The sequence below is a fragment of the Medicago sativa genome, chromosome 4, assembly GCF_051527215.1.
Source record: "Medicago sativa cultivar Bolivia chromosome 4, Bolivia_mono, whole genome shotgun sequence".
NCBI lineage: Eukaryota > Viridiplantae > Streptophyta > Magnoliopsida > Fabales > Fabaceae > Medicago > Medicago sativa.
In genome coordinates, this window is record NC_140752.1 from 81,263,545 (window position 1) to 81,284,916 (window position 21,372).

Consider the following 21,372-nt stretch of genomic DNA (forward strand, 5'->3'; position numbering starts at 1 on the left):
CCAGACTCAGGCTTAAAATACGTTTCAAGTAGACAATATACTAGACTCACCCCTTGATTTTTTTTGATTAGGTATTATAAAATCTTACTCGATCTAGCCTATTTTGACTTTAATTGAGAGTAGCAAAATTAAAAATTTCCCTAAGTGTATGTTTGAGAGTTTAGGAGGGAGGGAGAAGACTTTGGGGAAAGAAAAAAAGGAGCAAATGGAAGGAATAAAGAACTTTGAGGATTTATTTTTCTTCGTAATATAAAATTAATCTACTTTAAGGAGACCTCAACAATTATATTGGGTGAGAATTTTAATTAGAACATTTTAAAAGGTTTATAAAAATTCTTCAAATTCTATCTATGTTGTAATAATATTTTCAAAATTTAAAGTATATTGATAATATACATTAAATTATCATTCTTTACAAAAACACTCTCTAAAAAATATGAATGATTTCTCAATTTTTTCTTATACGTCCTCGCCCCAAAATACTCTCATCCTCTCTCTCTAATTTTACAAACAAAACCTGATAAACTAAAAAGTAAGGATGTGTTTGATTCACAAAATAGCAAATACTTTTTTTTTGTTACAAAATACTCCATCCGTTTCAAAATGAGTGTCACTTTAGCAAAAAAAAAAAACTGTTTCAAAATGAACGTCACTATACATTTCCAATACAACTTTAATTCTTTCTTCCAACTTTACCCTCAATAAATACTCCAACTTTTCTCTCGCACAATTTTCAATGCAACTTTAAGTTTATCTTTTTCTTATAAAGTAAGGGCAATTTAGTAAAAGTGTTATGTCTAATGATTATTTCATTCCATTTCTTAATCTGTGTGCAATTAGCTAAATCGACACTCATTTTAAAACGGATGGAGTAGCAAATACTTGACATAACATGATAGGACATAGTTGTAATTGTAATTAAAAATATGATATCCTCAATTATTGTGAGCAATAAATGAAATATGAATTGTTTAAAAAAATGAAATAATTAATATAATGATATAAAAAAGAGTTATTCCATATCATTACTGTCAACTCCAACTGAGTGCCACTTCATAATGAGGTGTCATATCATTAAAACTAATTGGGAATTAAAAAAAGATCAAAAATCTGATTTTTGAAAGAAAGAAAGAAAAAAGATACTCCCTATGTCTCACAATAATTACTGTCTCTTTAGCATTTTTTCTTTTTCTCAAAATAATTGTCACTTTACAATACCAATGTCACATTTATTATTTTTTTTCAGTATTATACTCTTATTTATTGAATTTCATTCAACTTAACTACTCCACTAACTACAATTAATAAGGGTGTTTTAGTAAATACTACTAATTTTACCATTGAAATCAACACAATTAATCATTTCCTTAATAATTGTGCACAAACCTTAAACGACTAATATTGTGAGACGGATGAAGTATTAAAAAAAGTTCAAAATATGAAAATAGGACGTGCATTTAAACCTAATATTTTTTTTTTATTTGAAGGATAATATTTTTTATGTTTAAAAGTAAGAAGAGTATTTTTGTATTTTTCATGGACCGTGCTCAAGACCAAAGGTTGTCTCATGTTGAATTTTTAAAACAAAATGAGTAAAAAAAAGTTGATCAACCTGATTTCATGCTTGTTAGCAAATTATTAAGCGCAACCTAAAGGTTGTTGAATCTTTAAAAAGATAACTTAAACAATGAAAAGCATTGGACTTTCCAAAGGAGGCGGCGAGTCGACGACCGCTATATGCCCATTTTTAGCACAGATGGGGTGGAGAATTAAGTCTTAATTTTCTGAATTTTTTATAATCATTAAAGTATAATTGTTCGATAAAATAATAATATATCAATCGACTAAACGTAGTCTTTACTTTTTTTGGTGAACTTGGTCTTTGTTTCTTTTTTTGGTAGTGTACGTGGTCTTTGCTTAATAATCTAAATAATATATCCAACAACTAAATATAGTCTTCGTTTAATAATATAGTCTCGCCAAGAATTTTCAGATTAAATAATATATCCAACAACTAAACTTAGTCTTCAAAATAATAGTTCTCTTTAGAATTGCTATATATACAAAATGGGTAGTGTTAACTTGTGCCCTTAGGGCACATGTTAAGAAACCTAAAAGAAGAAACTTCCTATAAAATTTTGTGCATTTAAATGATTAAAAAGTTAAATATTAAATGCAATGCACACATTCCAATAAGTTTTTTCTATATTTGAATCATTAACTTGTGCCTTGAGGGCACAAGTTAACATTTCCCATACAAAATGTATTCTCTTTGATCAAAATATACTAGAAAAACATTTCACCAAAAAAAAATATAAGAGAAAAACAGACTCAAATTTAATGTTCCATGATACTGGTAAATACTAAAATTTAACTAATTTAATAGTATTATTTTCAAAATATTCATCAATTAGTTCAAAATTTAAGATATCAATAACTCTTTAAGGGTCCTTCAAGAAAGAAAAAAAACTCTTTTAAGGATCGAAACCTATATTACTTATTTATTTAAGTTTGAGTCCCTTGCCATTCAAACAAGTATATGTTTTATTTTAGAAAAACCAAGTATGTGTTGGTTATTATTCTCTTTTCCGTTTTATAAACAAAGATAATATCCCGATTTTGAATATAATGCATGTTTGGATTGGTGAAGTTTGTTGAAATCGTAGTTGCACCGTGACTTTATTAAAGATATTATGTGTAGTTTTTGTTAAAATTGTGATGACCCATAATTCAATCAATCCCAGCAACAACCCCACATGCATATAAGCAGGGCCGTTCCTTCGCATCTGGAGGCTCGGTTCTGTAAATGAAAAAAGACTCGTAATAAAATAAAAATATTTTTTTAAAGAATAATGTCTATTTAAAATTTTTAAAAGATAAATACAATGTGTCGTATATATGCGGTACATCGAAAGGTGAAAATCACTACCGTATACACGAGGAACCTCAAACCACCCTCCCAAAAAGACACCCACCTAACCAGGGGCGGAGCCACACACAAGGTTGCGTGGGCTCCTGCCTGCACTAAATTTTCAATTTTTTTTAATACTATTGATAGTTTTAATCTAATAAACAATTATGATAGATGTTAATAGATTTAATCTAATAAAAAATTATAATAGATGCTAATGATGGATTATCATCGACCTAAAAAATGAGTATTATTTCTTTGTATGCAACTGATTTTATCTCCTATATGAAAGTGCATCAGTTGAAGACATTGCTAGAGCTTAAAAAATTTATCGATGTTGCGGACCCTTTCAATTTTCATGGAGTTTTTTTTTTCTTCTTAATTTTCATGGAGTTTTATTTGTTGTTGCAATAAATTGTGTATACGGTGGTAGTAGGCAACCGTATTGAATGAACTACAAATTAGAAAGCATGATAAGAAATTGAAATTCATGGAAGAAGATGAAGAAAAAGTGGGAAGTGCTTTTTTGGTACAAAGAGAGAGATTTCCTAAAAAGAGAGAGATGTGTTACTTATTCAATATTTTTAAAATATGGCAAATCGTAAAGAACAATTGTTATGTATATATTCGGCTTTAAAAAATGAAATGTAATATATATTAAATACTACAAATTATATATATGATGCCCCCACTATTCAAATTTTCTGGCTCCGCCACTGCACCTAACACTTAGTAGTACTATTGGGCTATTTTTTTTTTGAGGTCCATACCTTAGGGAGACCCAATTCTATTGAGCGGTTTGCACACCCCAAAATCCGGCCATGTATATAAGCAACAAAATGTTCACAAGCATTTGTCCAATATTTGCTTATATTAAAGAAAATTAATATTTGCTTATGCAAGTCCTGAGAGAATGCCCGATGCATTCATTAACATTTACCTAAACAAAATCCGAAGCAAATGCTATTGAAAAGTAAAGTTTTTTTTTTTTTTTGTAAGGAGAAAAGCAAAGTTGGTGTTTATGTAGAAAGAATTTTGTAATGTTCTCGTGAGCTTAGCTCAATTGGTATGGACAGTGCATAAAATATGCAAAGGTCCGGATTCGAACCATGGCCACTACAAAAAAAGAAAGAATTTTGTAATATAAACTCACTTAAAAAAACCATTTAATAAAAACGGTCTAAAAAAGTAGTAATAATACTTATAATTAAAAAACATATATAGTATTTTTAATGAAATCACCATATGAACTTTTGCAAAATCACTAAACCATTCCAAATCTAGAAATATTTGTATCCTTACTTGGCAAAGAAAAGATAAGCCCTTTATACAACAAAACAAAAGTAGATGGAATCCATGCATATGTTTTTATTTTGTAACTGTTGATTCCTCCAGAATCAGCGTCACGTGCTTGCTTGAGTTGAATGGTTCCAAAATTTGACACTTACTACGTTATAAAAAGGCCTTGTGGAGATGCATTTTCCGTTCAGATCCACATTGTCCTTCTCTTTTCCTAGATCTTTATTTCTCTTCTCTTTCCTACAACAACCTCCATTCAAACTTAGTAGCAGCTTTCACACGATAACAAGGTACCAACCATTGATAAGTGATGTAATGTTTCATTAAAATCTGTCACATGTATTAACATGTTTGTTGTCAATGTCTTTTTACGAAATCATGGTGACGTGGTGATTTTGTTTTGTTCAAAACTTTAAAATGAACGTTGTTTCGTTAGATTTTAGAAACTCATAGTGGTTAATCGTGATTCTGTCAAATTAAACAAGTACATACATAGCACCAATTTCATTACACTATTCTTTTGAAAGAATTAATATAATGATGAAACTTTTAAAAGAATTAAATAAAGACTTTCATTACTATAATATATTTTAAATTATTTGATCAACCGTTTTTGTATGAAAAAATTACAGTGATATGGGTGAAAATTATGCTGACATCAATTGGGAAGGACTTAGTTTTAATCTGACTCCAACAGATTACATGCATGTCATGAAATGCACAAAAGGAGAAAAGTTTGCACAAGGATCCCTCATTCGCTATGGAAACATTGAGATAAGCCCGGCTGCTGGTATCATAAACTATGGACAGGTTAAAAGTGCACAATATATGTTTGTTGAAATACCCTTGTACGATGGTTTTAAATTGAGGTTGCGGTTATTGTTACACTGGTTTATATTGTTGGAAAATGTGACTGATGCAGTCAAAACTGCGGTTGTAATACTGTTACAAAGACCTCAAAATTCGTTATATTACAGTCACAATTACGGTTGGAGACTGCAATTTAAAATCATGCCTTGTACTACTTTACACTTAAGACTTATATGTTTCCTGTTAAAACATGAAAGTTAGTTGTGTTACATCAGTTATTGTCCACTGCAACAACTGAGAACTTGCTGTCTAATTATGCATAATACTATATATAAAGTAAACTTGGGGGATACCATATGGCTCCCATGGGTCCCCAAGTAGATCCGCCACTGGATATAGGGTGTGTTTGTACGCGCGCACACACACAAGTGACTTTCTTCTGTTTGCTCACATATCAAATCTAGCCAAATGTCTAAAAATGCACTAAAATGGTTTCTTTATTTATAGGGAATCTTTGAGGGACTAAAAGCATATAGAACCGAAGATGGGCGAATCCTTCTTTTCCGACCAGAGGAGAATGCTCTACGCATGAAGATGGGGGCTGATAGGTTGTGTATGCCATCACCATCAGTTGAGCAGTTTGTTGATGCTGTTAAGCAAACAGTTCTTGCCAATAAACGTTGGGTATGTATTTCCTCTTATCTCTCTTTGTGGTCTTTTCAGTCTAATCAGCTTCATGCATGGTTTTACGTTGCGGTTGTAGTCACGTGCATTGCGATATTTCATATCGTGGAAAATTGCAGACAGATGCAGCTTCAATTTCGGTTGCGATTTTCACCTTTTGGAGATCGCCAAAAACTTATGTTGTGGCCCTAACAGTGGTTCTGAACCGCAATTTAATATCATGACTTCAGGTATATATATGACGATATGCGTACACAATAGATACGAAACTAATTGAGCTTTCAAAATTGAAACAGGTACCTCCTCCAGGGAAAGGGACGCTTTATCTTAGGCCTTTGCTGATGGGAACAGGAGCTGCATTAGGCCCGGCTCCATCACCTGAGTACACATTTCTCATTTATTGCTCCCCTGTTGGAAAGTACCACGAGGTCAGCCATGGATTTGAATTTACTTATATTGTTTTGTTACTAAGGAAAATATTCATCTTACAACTTGTTGAATTTCATATTCATGATTCCTTCTTTTTTAATTTTAAAAAAAATAAAAATTTAACAGGGCGGAAGACTAAACTTAAAAGTGGAGGATAAATTTCATCGATCAATAGCTGGCAGTGGTGGAACAGGAGGAATCAAGAGTGTTACTAATTATGCCCCGGTATGCATGGCAATAGTGATAGTAATATGTCATATACATCACCGTTTGATGGTGTTTTTTCCTCCAAATTGAATATTATATATTTTCCTTGGTTGTGACTTGTGAAAAGTTGTGGGATTTGAGAAGAAATCACATCGAAGGAATGATGCATATTGTTACTTAGGCTGCTATGTGAAATCACAATCATATTATAAGCTTTCACTCTTCATTATGCATATTTCTGTCTGTGTAGATATATACTGCAGTAACTGAAGCAAAAGCCAATGGATTTTCTGATGTCTTGTTCTTGGATTCAGCAACTGGAAAAAATATTGAGGAGGCTACTGCGTGCAATATATTTGTTGTGAAGGTGCATCAACGATCTTAATTTCATATGCACATGTACTACTATAAACAAATTTGATGTTCAAAGTTCAAACCATATTTTACTATATCCGAAGCAAAAATTGGTCTAATGTTTGTGTTTCATATTAATCTTGTTAAGGAAAATGATATCTTCACTCCGGCAATAGATGGATCTATTCTGCCTGGGGTCACACGAAAATCCATCATAGACATCGCCATTGATTTGGGTTATAAGGTATTTATTTTTCCCTCCCAATGTTTGTCATTATTTTCTACAAAATTTACAATATAGATGATTAATGATTTATGGTTGTAAACTTACAAAATATTTTTTGTAACAAAACTATGTTCAGGTCATAGAACGTTCCATATCAGTGGAGGAAATTATGAGTGCTGATGAAGTGTTCTGCACAGGAACTGCAGTGGTTGTTACCTCTGTTGCATCTGTAACATATAAGGAAACAAGGTAATTAAACTGCACTTTTAATTAATCACTTTCTCTTTGTCTTACATATTTTGTGTTCCCTTTCATTTTAGTCAATTTTTTTTGTTGGAAATATCTTGTGCACCTAATGATAATGCTAAACACAAGGAAAATATTTGCAATGCAGAGCTGAATATAAAACAGGTGCAGAAACGTTGTCTGAAAAACTACGAGGAATACTGGATGGAATACAAACAGGGCGTATTGAGGACAAAAAGTCATGGACAGTCCAAGTAGATTGAGAAATTGGCATCACCTTGTTAAATGATAATACTTGTCTGTCATTTTTATTCCTAATCATCAATAGTATGTTTGGATTTCTGTTGCAAACATACAGGTAGAGGTAGTCTAGAGATATGTTTAGCACAATAAAACTCTGAACATGCCGGATCCAAATTTCCATTTATAATAAACTGAACTTGTTAAAGCAAGTTATTTCTACAACTTGTGTGTGAATCTGCTTTGTGTGGTAGTAAAGTAACTATGAGAGATTAGTTTTTCCGCTGTAGCCAGTAGCTTGGAAGAACACTATGAGAAAACAAAAAAAGTTATTTACACTTTACTTCTATGTCTTTTTTTGTGACAGAAACCAACTTAGTGCATTTCATTCATAATAATAGGTTCAATACAGGCTGGAGATAAATAAAAAACTTGGTGACTAGCTATGAACGAGATGCCCGAGATAACTCATGGGCCACTCTATTGGCTTGAGTTTGACACTTAACAAAACTTACCCTAAAGTTTTGATTCAGAGAAAGGAGCTCTTTACAAGCCTCAATAATTTCACCATAATCTGTTGTTCATAATTCTATAGACTTTAAATCCTGGAATACTTGGAAACAGTCCATTTCTATCTCTACTTGATCTTGAGATAAATTATGTAGCCACCAAATTGTCTCCCTCAGACCTAGTTTCGGCTTCTTTGATCTCTGGTTTACCTTGGAAATTTGCTGTAAATGCTGCACGAAATTGTCTTCTACATCGTGGATACAAGATCCTATGCAGTATATGTTGTACTCTACGAAACAAGCTGTTTGGTCCATTTCAGGACCGGGTTCTGATCTAAAATCTAGGTTGTAACCTCTGTTCGAATTCTAAACCAAATCATGTCCTCCAACGCCTCTTTCGCGCACCCATTCACCCCCAAAAGCCAATGGTAACTCATCATTCCTACATATTTCTTGTTTCTTCTCCACCATACCATCCACAACACCATGACAAACTTTTCCATACACGCCTTATTTAACTGCTCCATAAGATTGAAAACTGCTTCGGCAAAGCCTTCTGTGCACATCAGAACTGGGTCCACCAAATGCTATAAATATTGCATGATCATAGACCGACCGAGCCGAATAATGACCATTGTTGCTAAGCCTCCAAATTGGCAATTATTATCATGAACGATTGTTACTTCATATTTTTTTACCCTATGATTGGCGGTGACATCAAAAACGCATTTGCGTTGTCACGAAGCCATGGTTGACACCAAACACCAATATTCACTATGATTTTCCATTTTACTCCTCGCTTGTTCCCTAACATTACCAAATTGAAGCCGTAAAAATGGCAAATTCTCATACCACTGTGCTCCTTTCTCATAGTAAGCTTTTCCGACCTAAGCAAGTTAATTCCTTTTCCAATCATTTTATTTGAACCCCACCAAAATGATTTAGTCATTCTCTCCAACTCCTGCTCTAAAGACTCGGGGTAGCATTATTGAACTCATGTAGTAGGTTGAAATTTCTTAAGCTACTCATTTCACTTGTTGGTGATTTCCAAAATAATAGAATCACTTTAGAACCAAAAGTTGTAACTCTTCATGGGAACCATTCATATACATTGGAACATTATTATTTATTATAGATAATGAACCATGACATTGATTCAAGTGTATATGGTTATAACCTTTGGCAAAAGGGTGCTTAATGAACCATAACATTGATTCAAATGTATATGATCATAACCTTTGGCAAAGGGGTGCTTAATGAATCATAGCATTGATTCAAGTCAAAAGGGTGTCTTCTCTCATGTGAAGAGTCATATAATGCACTATAAATGCTTGGCATTTGGGCATTAGTTGGACACACACAAAGAACAACAACACACAATTTTGGACAGAATTTTGTTGCATTAACAACATAATTCTCCCTCATTCTCTTACTCTAAATCATCCATCAATTCTCTAATGCATGAGTGAATTGCTGGAACCATAAATCTGTAAAATACTGTTAGGAGATATGCTTGGTGTGGTTGTGCAATACACGTCAAGGAACTCATAGTATCCTGAAGGGGATTCACCGGTCATTCCTTATTGCATCCAATATACAGTTATTGGTGGGGGCGAATCGAACCTAAAGGTTAGTATGGCAACCCCATACGCTTTGAGTTTACATGCATAACTATTAAACTTTTCAGGTTTCAAGTGCAGCAGCATCTTCCCAACAACCTAGATATTAAACAATCTTTGGAATTTATGTGCACACTTCATCATAGTCATCTTCATCATCTTCTTGGTCAAGTTATTGCAGCAGACCCCCAACACAAGTTCCAACAATCTTTAGGTTCGATTTATGATTTACTTGTGATTAATGGCTGCAATTTTGGGAAAGATGAAAGCTTACATTTTCATCAATGACTACGGTGAACGGTAAACAAATTCCTTTTATGAACATGTAACGCCCCGTTTTCCCGACTTAAAAATTTCATAAAAATTATCAGAGTTTATCAACATAACGGAGCATCAGATACATCAATACATCATTTAACAACAAATATAATAATAGGAAATACTATTTATTTAATCAACCTGTCTTTATAAAATTCAATAATCAAAAGCAGCGGAAATTTAGTTTGCAACGTCACATAAAATCTTTGGCATAAAAGGCCACAACTTAACATCTCAAATAGTCTTCATAAAATGTTCAACATTTATTAAATAAAATACGTAACAAGGAAAACAAGCATCAGACAATCCTCATCCCGTTACGTATCAGAGCATCCTAGACGACACGATGTGAGGAGTCTACTCACGAACACAGCTAGTCTTTATTACCTGCACATTACCCACGGTCGAGGCAACATATACACAGAAGGGGTGAGATTTCACATTCATTAAAAACAAATAATAATTCATAAAGATAACCAACATCATATATCTAACATTAATATCATCATTTAACATCATTTGACAAGGTTAAGTAACCAACAACTTCATAGTTATTCAAAGGTAGCATATTCATCTTAATTCACTTCATTTACATCATTGTAATTATTGTGACAGCAACAACATCAACAAGGCAGCAACATCATCACAGCATTCATCATTTATTTTAAGTTATGATGACTCTACAATGCAACAACAACATCAACAACGACTTAGACAACTTCAACATGCATGTGGTACCACCAGGGCATTAAGCCCCCATCGCTAAGGTCGTATTTGGACCGTCGGGCATTAAGCCCCCATCGCTAAGGTCATAAGAACATGTCAGGCATTAAGCCCCCATCACCGACCATGCAACAAATTGACTCTAAATGCAACAATCTTCATTTTTAATGTTAAATTAATTAACAATTAATTCACAAAAACTCATTACATCAAAACAGCATCACTGGAACATCATAATTAGCAGCGTCATCATTAATATAAACATCAGAAACTAATTCATCAAAGAAACGGGCGAAAAGACACAATTTCGCACAACATCAGGTCTGAACAGGACTAACTCGCAACGGCGAGCTAGACGGGGAAGCTCGCAACGGCGAGCAAGGTTACTCGCAATTGCGAGTTGGGGTTTACTCGCAATGGCGAGCTATATCGCTCGCAATGGCAAGCGATGACAGAATAGGGTTCTGTCGCAGCTCTTTCTCTCATCTCAGCACTCGAATTCTCACTCCCCAGGCCTCAAATTCATCACTAATCAACATCTAAATGTTTTCTATGACTAATTAACATCTGTCTACATCAACCTACATAAAAATTCACTTAATTCTTTCACTTTTAATGATTTTTGACCTAATCCCAATCCCTTAAACCTACAACAATTGATCACTTTTATGAATCAAAACTTGTTAATAATGAGAGTTAGTCTCACCCTTACCTTAGATTATGTTTCTGAAATCCAACAGCCGTGTTCTTCGTTCTTTAGGGTTCTGATAGGTTAAATCGCAAGTGCACGATTCTATCGAAGTAATAAGAAGAGTATCGATCCACAGGGAGTTGGTTAAATTCTGACTAACTTCTATGAATGATTAGCTGAAAAGATTAGAGTTTGAAAGAGGGTTTATAATAACAATGATAATAATAATAATAATAATAGTAACAATAGTAATAATATAAAACGTACCTTGGGATCGTTGGTTCGTCGAACGGCTAACCCTACAACCTAATCCTAATCCTTGGTTTATGCTAGACCTAATTTCTAAGGATGAATCTCTCTAAAGCCTATCCCCTTCTTCGTTCGATATCCGGGGAGTGTGTCTCTCAAGGTGTTAGACCTATTCTCATGGCTAACTCCTATATTAAGATCCTTGATTGTACGAGATTCTATAAGTCCCAAGGTTCACTAGGCTATTCTCATGCTTCGCAATCCTTGTCTAAATTCACTTGTTCGGTTATTAAGACTTCTTCGTTCGATTCATCACCTTAATAACTAGGGTAACGAATTAACAAGTACTAACCCTCCGCGTTCGCATCCAAAGTTTGGTACTTGTTAATATCGTTATGAAGAACGGTGAATTTAGATAAGAGAATTAGGGTTACATAAACTAGGATTAGAGATTAGGATTGATGGATCAAGCCATAAGACTCACCCAACAATCCTAAGACTAGAAGAAGAACATAGAATATAAACGATAACTTTTATTGAGAAAATAGTATTCTGTCACAATACCAATTCAGAATTAAAGATGATAAAACAAGGAGAACAAGCTCTCTATTTATAGCCTACTAATGACTTAAGCCCTAAGAAATAACAGAAGGAATATTCTCTGAAGATCCATGGGCTTTATCGTCAAAGCAGGCTGCGTAGAAAACCGCTGTTCGGAGCAAAAAGCAGCTAAAAGGGATGCTGGTAATCGCGCACGGCCGTGCGCCTTGCAGGCATGGGCCGTGCGCCCTTCACTGACTTGGGGGAGCGAATTCTGATTTCTTCAAGTGCATGTTTCGGTCCCAAATCTTGGAAATCTCCTATTTTTGTGCTCCAAATCCCTTTTCTTTAGCTCCAAGCCTTGCAAATCATATATTTGATCCTGAAATATAATATTGGATTCTTTGAAGTAAAAAGCTCTTAAATATAAATAAAAACACATAGAATCTAATTAAATCTAAATAGAATTAAACTAAATAACTTAATTAAAATACGTAATAAATCTACTTATCAAACTCCCCCACACTTGAATCTTTGCTTGTCCTCAAGCAAAAGCCAGCAAACATAGCAGCAACAAAAGATTTGATTATGGCAATATTAAGAACAAATGTCTCAAATGAAAGGCTTTGCCTCAAGTACACTAATTACAATTTCAAATACTTCTCATGAACCTATTCTACCCAACCTCAAGTCTCAAGTGAGTGTGTGTGTGCAGTCCAACCCTTTTCTTGCTCCTGTATAAGACAGATATTATGAGGAATAGGTTCTATCCTTAGTGCTAAAGTAACCGAAAAAAGTCCTTTCTTCATTTCATATAAGAGTGATGGGAATTTGAGTTAAAATTAAATTAGATTTAACAATTAAGCACAAGGGGCTGCAGATGCTTAGGGGCTATCTATCCTCGTAGGGAGTCTTCTCGGATGTAATTGTCCTTTCCCCCTAGATTCAAAATCACCCTAAGCAGTGCTGCAAAATTAATATTTGTTTCATCTCCGCGTAGGAAGTCTTTTTGGATGTAATTGTCCTTTCCCCCTAGCATTGATGAATTAGTTTCATTTAAGTTCAAATTAAGGAGTCACCACCACAATTAGGAAGTTAGGGATTGTCCTTCCCCCCACATGTTGGTGCCATTCTCCCGCCCCATTTAACATTAACAAATTAAAAAGAATATAACAATTAAGAACAATTTGATTAATTTTCCCACACAAACTTATACTACTTTTACTCTTAAGACTTTAAAGGGTCTAAGTTAACACTAAAGCTAGAACGTGCTCCTTAAAATACCTATTCATACATTTACTCAAAGATTGCAACTGGGTGCTTTTCTCATTGGAGAATTTTCACATTAAAACAAGATATGGGTATAGCAAGAACATAAGAAACATAAGAAACTACTTTCATGTACAAGAAGCAACCTAAAGAAGAGACAAAACAAAAAAATTTCATGCCATTTTTACATTAAAAACAAGCTACTTAGTCATGCCTCTTGCTATAAAAACAAAACAAAAGAATAAAGTTCAAGGGAGTTTGGGAACACTACGACTCTTACTACCTAGACACTTTATTGGCTCCCCCCCCCCCCCCCCCCCCCACACTTGGGAGAAGCATTGTCCTCAATGCATAAAGAAAACAAGAAATTAAAAGGAAGAGAGGAAGAGAAGAGAGGAGAAAGGAAGAGGAAAGCTCACATTTTTAATTGTTAAGGCCAAACCTTTGCATCATTTGAGTGACAAGGCGTTGGCTTTCTTCCGCCACTCTATTTCCAGGTTGGATGTCAGCTCGCATTCCAATCATCTCATTGTGCATTTGATTTTGCTTTGTATGCACTTTTTGGAATTCGGCTTGCACCCAAGCCCACCGGTCATATTCAAATTGGGGGCCAGCATGCAGCACCGGTTCCTCTTGCTCATGTTGAGCTTCCTCCTCATCACCACCATCATTAACTTGCACCTCGGGTACCTGCAAATCATCATAAAGCAAATTTTCTGCCTCCCATGTGTTAGTTCTAGCCGGGTTAGGCAAAAATAAACCAGTTGTGGCTCCATCAATTTTCCACTGATAGGTACCGTTCTTGAGGTCAACAAAGAAGGTCATTAAAGCTAGTTTTTCAATGTTCAACAAAGGGTTCCCCTCAATCCTATTGGTCCCTAAATCCTCCCCCACACCTAACTTTTCAGCTATGAAGGTAATGATACCTCCAACTATGATCTCACCGGACCTTTTAGTGGTTAAAGAGGCCAAGTGATCAAGCATGTAATAACCTGTGTTAACGGGGCGGTTGTTCAACATTGCCCACAACAAAAATAACTCATCGGTCCTAGCGGAACTAGGCTCTCTCCTTCCAAAGATAGTAAACTCCATTACCCTCTGAATGTACCTAAGCACTGGGTTGTGTATCCTACTAGCCTTGTTAGCTTGTGAGTTACACACATCGAGCCCGAAGATATTTTTCCAAAAAGTTTGGACATTGTAGTCTTCCGGTTTCAATTGTGTGCACTCATGGATGTATCCCTCGGAGGGAAAACCCATGTCTTCATTAAACTTCTCTAAGGACATGTTATAGTCTTGTCCTAAAAGCCGAAAGGCTACGGTATGCTTGGGGATGTTTTTCTTGGTTTTGTCTTTGGAAAAGACAAGTGAGCTAAGAAACTCATAGGTAAAATTCTCATAACCCCATCGGGGTCGCATTAAGTCACTCCATCCTATGGTTTCAAAAAGCCTAACCACATTCTCTCTAATCCCTAAACTAATCATCGTATGATCATTAGCATATTTGCAATTATGAATAGGTTTAGAGATGAGAAGATTATACCTATCTTTTTGGTCGGAGACTTTGAGGTTAATGCCGTGGTATTTTGATGGCTTCTTTCTTCCTCCCGCGCCTCCGGTGGTGTCAATTTCCTTGCCCTTCCTTTTTCCAGTCATTTTGACTTAGTTTGAAAAAAAATTGACTTTTATGGATTTTAGGTTTGTGGGAAAAAGTGGGTTTTTGATGAAGGTTTTGTGTGGGAAGTGAAGGAATACGAAAGTTGGGTGTTTTGGATTGAGTGGATGAAATTTGGTTTTGTTTGGATGTTTATGTTGGAAATTGGATTTGGAATGGTTTGGGTAAAAGATTGGAGTGGATTGGTTGAGTTTTGATGGAGATATGTGAGGTTGAAGGTTGAAGAAAAATGGAGGTTTAGAGATTGGTTGAAGATGGAGGTTTAGAGAGAGAAGTAGGATGAGAGAGGTTTGTGTGGTTTAAAATGGGGAAGAAGAAGAAATTTTTTTTTTTTGTGATATGAAGTATGTGTGTCGCGCACGGCCGTGCGCCTTGCAGGCGTGGGCCGTGCGGACACTTCTGTCCTATGGGTCAATATTTTCAAAAAATTCGCGCACGACCACGCGCAATGAGGTGTGGGCAGTGCGCCTGTTTCTGGTTCTCTTGGGTCAAAATTTTTGAAATTTTCTTCACATCTTTGGACATGTACCTACAAAACAACTTAAAGCAAAACAAAACAAAAACAAAGCGATAAAAATGTGTGGGTTGCCTCCCACGAAGCGCTCTTTTTGTGTCATTAGCTTGACGATAAAGTGGGTTCTCTATCCTATACCCAATCTCTCAAAAAGGGACAAAGGCATCAAACTAACACTATCCCCTAGGTCACACATGTCTTTCTTGATGGGTTCATTTCCAATCATACAAGGGATGGAAAAACTACAGGGACCTATGAGGTTAGGCTTAGGAAGCCTTTGTGGGTAAGGAAGTTTTGTCTTATGAGGCGATGAAACAATTGGCTTATCTCTCTCTCCTATGGCATTCTCACTTTGTGGTTTGCTACTTAACTTCTTGCTCTTAATAACTTTGGTGGTCACAACGGGGGCCTCTAACTGGTTACCATCCCTAGGAATAATAGCATTTATATGGGTCTTGGGGTTGGTTTCAGGTTGACTAGGAAAAATTCCAGGGGTCTTAGAGAAAGAAGCTATTTGTTGGGCTACCTGGGCTACCCGAAGTTCAAGCATAGTGTTATTAGTAGCAATACCATTCACTTTTATAGTGAGCTTATCAAGAGAGTCTTTTAGAGCTTCAGTTTGTGTTTTAAAATCTATGTTTTGCTGGGTTTGAGTAAGAATGCAATTTTCCAGCATAAGCTCTAAATTAGACTTCTGAAAAGTTCTCTGATTGCTTGTGTAATCAGGTTGTGCTTCTTGTCCCAAGGGATTTTGAGGAGTTTTATTGAAAAAAATTTAAGTGGGCCTCATCCCTTGGTTATATTGAGCGTAATTCAACTGCTCAAGACTTTCAGCACTACCTAATTGACACTCAGCACCAGTATGATCAATTATACCACGAATTTCAGAAGGAGGCATAACAGGAGCGGGTGTGTAAGCACTTACATTAAGTTTATCTATTTTGTGAAAAAGTGCGTCCACCTTAGCAGTTAGATGATCAGAGGAAGAAACTTCGTACATACGTGCCCCCTTTTTGGAGGGTGAAGGAGCGACAGCAGAGATAACTCTCTCACTCGTCCACTGATAGTAGTTTTGAACCATATCCTCGATCAAAGCATATGCGGCTGTGAAAGTTTTATTCATCAAAGCTCCACCTGCAGCTGCATCAACATAAATTCTAGTGGAATACAAGAGACCATTATAAAAAGCGTGGATGATAAACCATTTCTCTAAACCATGATGGGGGCAAAGCCTAAGCATTTCTTTGAAATGCTCCCACGCATGATAAAGGGATTCCCCATCCTTTTGAGTGAATCTTATGATTTGATTCCTTAATTGCACAGTTTTACTATGGGGAAAGAATCGAGAGAGGAAAGTTTGCCTCATTTGGTTCCACGATGTTATAGAACCAACTTCCAATGAATTAAACCAAGCACTAGCTCTATCCCCTAAGGAAAAAGGAAAGAGGTGCAGCCTTACGGCCTCTTGGTTTGCATTCAAGGTTCCACTGAGTCTTAAAAAATTTGACACATGAAGATTCGGATCCTCAGTGGGTGATCCGAAAAATTGATTTTGTTGCACTAAGTAGATAAGTGCAGGTTTTATTTCAAAATTTTCATCAACTAACGGGTACACAATAGCATCGTATGACTCATCCGAAGATTGGATTGTATACTCTTTGAGAGCACGTTCCTTAGCCATGTTATTACTATGTGCGTTTTCAACTTTAAACCCAAAAGTTTACGAAAAAGATGAAAAGAAATTAGAAAGAAGCAGAAAAGAATAGAAAGATTTTTTTTTTTATGGAAAATAAAGATAAAGATATATTTTTTTTTTCAAGCTAATCAATACAAAAAAAGTTAATCAAAATTAGGTTAACTCCCCGGCAACGGCGCCAAAAACTTGATAGGTTAAATCGCAAGTGCACGATTCTATCGAAGTAATAAGAAGAGTATCGATCCACAGGGAGTTGGTTAAATTCTGACTAACTTCTATGAATGATTAGCTGAAAAGATTAGAGTTTGAAAGAGGGTTTATAATAACAATGATAATAATAATAATAATAATAACAATAGTAATAATATAAAACGTACCTTGGGATCGTTGGTTCGTCGAACGGCTAACCCTACAACCTAATCCTAATCCTTGGTTTATGCTAGACCTAATTTCTAAGGATGAATCTCTCTAAAGCCTATCCCCTTCTTCGTTCGATATCCGGGGAGTGTGTCTCTCAAGGTGTTAGACCTATTCTCATGGCTAACTCCTATATTAAGATCCTTGATTGTACGAGATTCTATAAGTCCCAAGGTTCACTAGGCTATTCTCATGCTTCGCAATCCTTGTCTAAATTCACTTGTTCGGTTATTAAGACTTCTTCGTTCGATTCATCACCTTAATAACTAGGGTAACGAATTAACAAGTACTAACCCTCCGCGTTCGCATCCAAAGTTTGGTACTTGTTAATATCGTTATGAAGAACGGTGAATTTAGATAAGAGAATTAGGGTTACATAAACTAGGATTAGAGATTAGGATTGATGGATCAAGCCATAAGACTCACCCAACAATCCTAAGACTAGAAGAAGAACATAGAATATAAACGATAACTTTTATTGAGAAAATAGTATTCTGTCACAATACCAATTCAGAATTAAAGATGATAAAACAAGGAGAACAAGCTCTCTATTTATAGCCTACTAATGACTTAAGCCCTAAGAAATAACAGAAGGAATATTCTCTGAAGATCCATGGGCTTTATCGTCAAAGCAGGCTGCGTAGAAAACCGCTGTTCGGAGCAAAAAGCAGCTAAAAGGGATGCTGGTAATCGCGCACGGCCGTGCGCCTTGCAGGCGTGGGCCGTGCGCCCTTCACTGACTTGGGGGAGCGAATTCTGATTTCTTCAAGTGCATGTTTCGGTCCCAAATCTTGGAAATCTCCTATTTTTTGTGCTCCAAATCCCTTTTCTTTAGCTCCAAGCCTTGCAAATCATATATTTGATCCTGAAATATAATATTGGATTCTTTGAAGTAAAAAGCTCTTAAATATAAATAAAAACACATAGAATCTAATTAAATCTAAATAGAATTAAACTAAATAACTTAATTAAAATACGTAATAAATCTACTTATCAGGTTCTCTCTGACTTCTCTTCTTTCTCTCTTCTTTTCTCTGTTGTACGCGTTCTAATTTTCTCTCCCAATTACAGACTTTTATTCTTTCCCTAATTACTCTTCTCACCACAACTTACTCTTTCCCCTAATAATTAATTATTTCTACTAATAACAATATTTCTCCCCCACTTAAGAAAATACTTATATTATTAACATATCCTCTACCAATATATATATATATATATATATATATATATATATATATAATAATAATTCTCATAATATTCTAATAAAAAGCCATAAATCACTTAAATATTAATTATGAAAAAGTGGGTGTTACAACTCTCCCCCACTTAGAATATTTACGTCCTCGTAAACGTACCTTGTTCAAACAACTCTGGGTAAGATTCCCGCATCTTACTCTCCAATTCCCAAGTCAAACTTTCACCAGCTGCTCCTTCCCAAACGACCTTCACAAGAGGTATCTCCTTGCCTCTAAGCCTCTTCACTTCTCGATCCTCTATTCTCACTGGTAGGGTCTCGATTGTAAGGTTATCCCTTACCTGCACATCATCTCTTGGAATCACATGGGATGGATCCGGCACATACTTTCGAAGTTGCGATACATGAAACACATCATGCAAGTTCGAAAGATGTGGTGGCAAACCCACCCTATAAGCAACCGTTCCGACCCTTTCTGAAATCTGATACGGACCAATAAACCTCGGAGTCAACTTCTTTGACTTCAATGCACGTCCAACACCCGTCACCGGAGTGACTCTCAAAAACACATGGTCTCCTTCTTGAAACTCAAGATCCTTCCTGCGCTTATCATGATAACTTTTCTGTCTATCCTGTGATTCTTTCATCTTTTCTCTAATTAACTTCACCTTCTCAGTAGTCTGTTGGACAATCTCTGGTCCCAATACCACACTCTCACCGGATTCAAACCAACATAACGGAGTTCTGCATCTCCGACCATACAATGCTTCGAAGGGTGCCATTCCAATACTAGCATGGTAACTGTTGTTGTACGTGAACTCTATCAGAGGTAGATAACTATCCCAAGTTCCACCTTGCTCAAGCACACAAGCTCTCAATAAATCCTCCAGTGACTGAATTGTCCTTTCCGATTGTCCATCCGTCTGCGGGTGGTACGCTGAACTTAACTTCAAATTAGTGCCCAAGGCCTCATGCAAACTCGTCCAGAACCTCGATGTAAACCTCAGATCTCTATCCGACACAATACTCGTTGGAACGCCATGTAGCTTCACAACATCTCTGACATAAATCTCTGCTAACTGGGACATAGGAAAAGTAATATTAATCGGAATGAAATGAGCCGACTTCGTCAATCTATCTACGATCACCCAAATTGCATCATTCCCTTTGTTGGTATTTGGCAAACTCGTCACAAAATCCATGGATATACTATCCCATTTCCATTCCAGAATCTCTAGCGGTGTCAATAACCCTGCAGGTTTCTGATGCTCAACTTTCGACTTCTGACAAGTCAAACATGCATACACAAATTGTGCCACGTCGCGCTTCAAACCTGACCACCAAAACATTTTCTTCAAATCTTGATACATTTTAGCAGCTCTTGGATGAATACTCAAACTGCTTCTATGGCCTTCTTCAAGGATCATCTTTTTCATCTCATCATTATCAGGAATACAAATTCTTCCTCGAAACCTCAACACTCCTTGGTCATCAACCTTAAAGTCACTGTCTACAGCAGGATCGCTTGCAACCATTAAATCTACCAACTTCACATCTACTTTCTGCGCCTCTCTGATACTATCCAGAAATTCATTGTTGATCTTCAACATCCCCAATTTCACACTCCTTGGCGACATTTCGCAAACCAAACTCAAGTCTCTGAACTGTTCAAGCAACTCCATCTCCTTAACCATCATTGCCGACAAGTGTAAAGTCTTCCTACTTAAGGCATTTGCAACAACATTAGCTTTACCCGGATGATAATTCAAACTAAAGTCATAATCTTTCAACAATTCGAGCCACCTTCGATGTCTCATATTCAACTCCTTCTGATCAAACAAATACTTCAAGCTCTTGTGATCACTGAACACCTCAAATCTCGAACCATACAAGTAATGTCTCCAAATCTTAAGTGCAAATACTACTGCAGCTAATTCAAGATCATGAGTAGGGTAGTTTCGTTCATGAGTTCTCAATTGTCTTGATGCATACGCAACCACCTTACCATCTTGCATAAGTACACCTCCGAAGCCCAACTTGGACGCATCACAATACACTACAAAAGGTTCATCAGGTTTCGGCAAGATCAAAATCGGAGCCGTCGTCAAACGCTTCTTCAACTCATTAAAACTGTTCTCGCAATGAATATCCCACACAAAGGTTTTACCCTTACACGTCAATTGCGTTAACGGAAGTGCTAACTTAGAAAATCCTTCAATAAATCTTCGGTAGTAACCCGCTAAACCCAAAAAGCTTCTAATCTCTGTAACTGACTTCGGAGTCTCCCATTGTGATACTGCTTCAACTTTAGATGGATCAACTGCAATACCACAACCAGAAACAACATGGCCAAGAAAACTTACTTCATTCAACCAGAACTCGCACTTAGACAATTTAGCATACAACTTCTTTTCTTTCAGCACTTGCAAAACAATCTTCAAATGCTCAGCATGTTCTTCCTCCGTCTTAGAATAAATCAGAATATCATCAATGAACACAACCACGAAGCGATCCAAAAATGCATGAAAAATGCGATTCATATACTCCA

General features: G+C 35.9%; 3 protein-coding genes and 1 non-coding gene across 4 annotated transcripts; 2 read left to right on the plus strand and 2 right to left on the minus strand.

The window, feature by feature from the left end:
- Positions 1–4,277: 4,277 nt before the first annotated feature.
- LOC146932558 (branched-chain-amino-acid aminotransferase 6-like) lies at positions 4,278–7,631 on the plus strand. Its single transcript, XM_085704261.1, has 9 exons — positions 4,278–4,500; positions 4,843–5,020; positions 5,528–5,704; positions 6,001–6,132; positions 6,260–6,358; positions 6,591–6,707; positions 6,843–6,938; positions 7,057–7,169; positions 7,315–7,631. Exons 1-9 carry the CDS (start codon positions 4,385–4,387, stop codon positions 7,427–7,429), a joined length of 1,143 nt encoding a protein of 380 aa, XP_085560387.1. The 5' UTR covers positions 4,278–4,384; the 3' UTR covers positions 7,430–7,631.
- An 8,009-nt stretch (positions 7,632–15,640) lies between these two features.
- LOC146932559 (uncharacterized) lies at positions 15,641–16,189 on the minus strand. Its single transcript, XM_085707770.1, has one exon. It carries the CDS (start codon positions 16,187–16,189, stop codon positions 15,641–15,643), a length of 549 nt encoding a protein of 182 aa, XP_085563896.1.
- Positions 16,190–16,288: 99 nt separating this feature from the next.
- Positions 16,289–19,606, minus strand: LOC146932560 (uncharacterized). Its single transcript, XM_085707771.1, has 2 exons — positions 18,985–19,606; positions 16,289–16,653 (listed from the first exon to the last, which is right to left on the minus strand). Exons 1-2 carry the CDS (start codon positions 19,604–19,606, stop codon positions 16,289–16,291), a joined length of 987 nt encoding a protein of 328 aa, XP_085563897.1.
- On the plus strand, positions 16,725–16,831 carry LOC146932561 (small nucleolar RNA R71). The gene has a single exon (XR_015009150.1). It is a non-coding gene; the product is annotated as a small nucleolar RNA R71 (small nucleolar RNA).
- Positions 19,607–21,372: the final 1,766 nt, after the last annotated feature.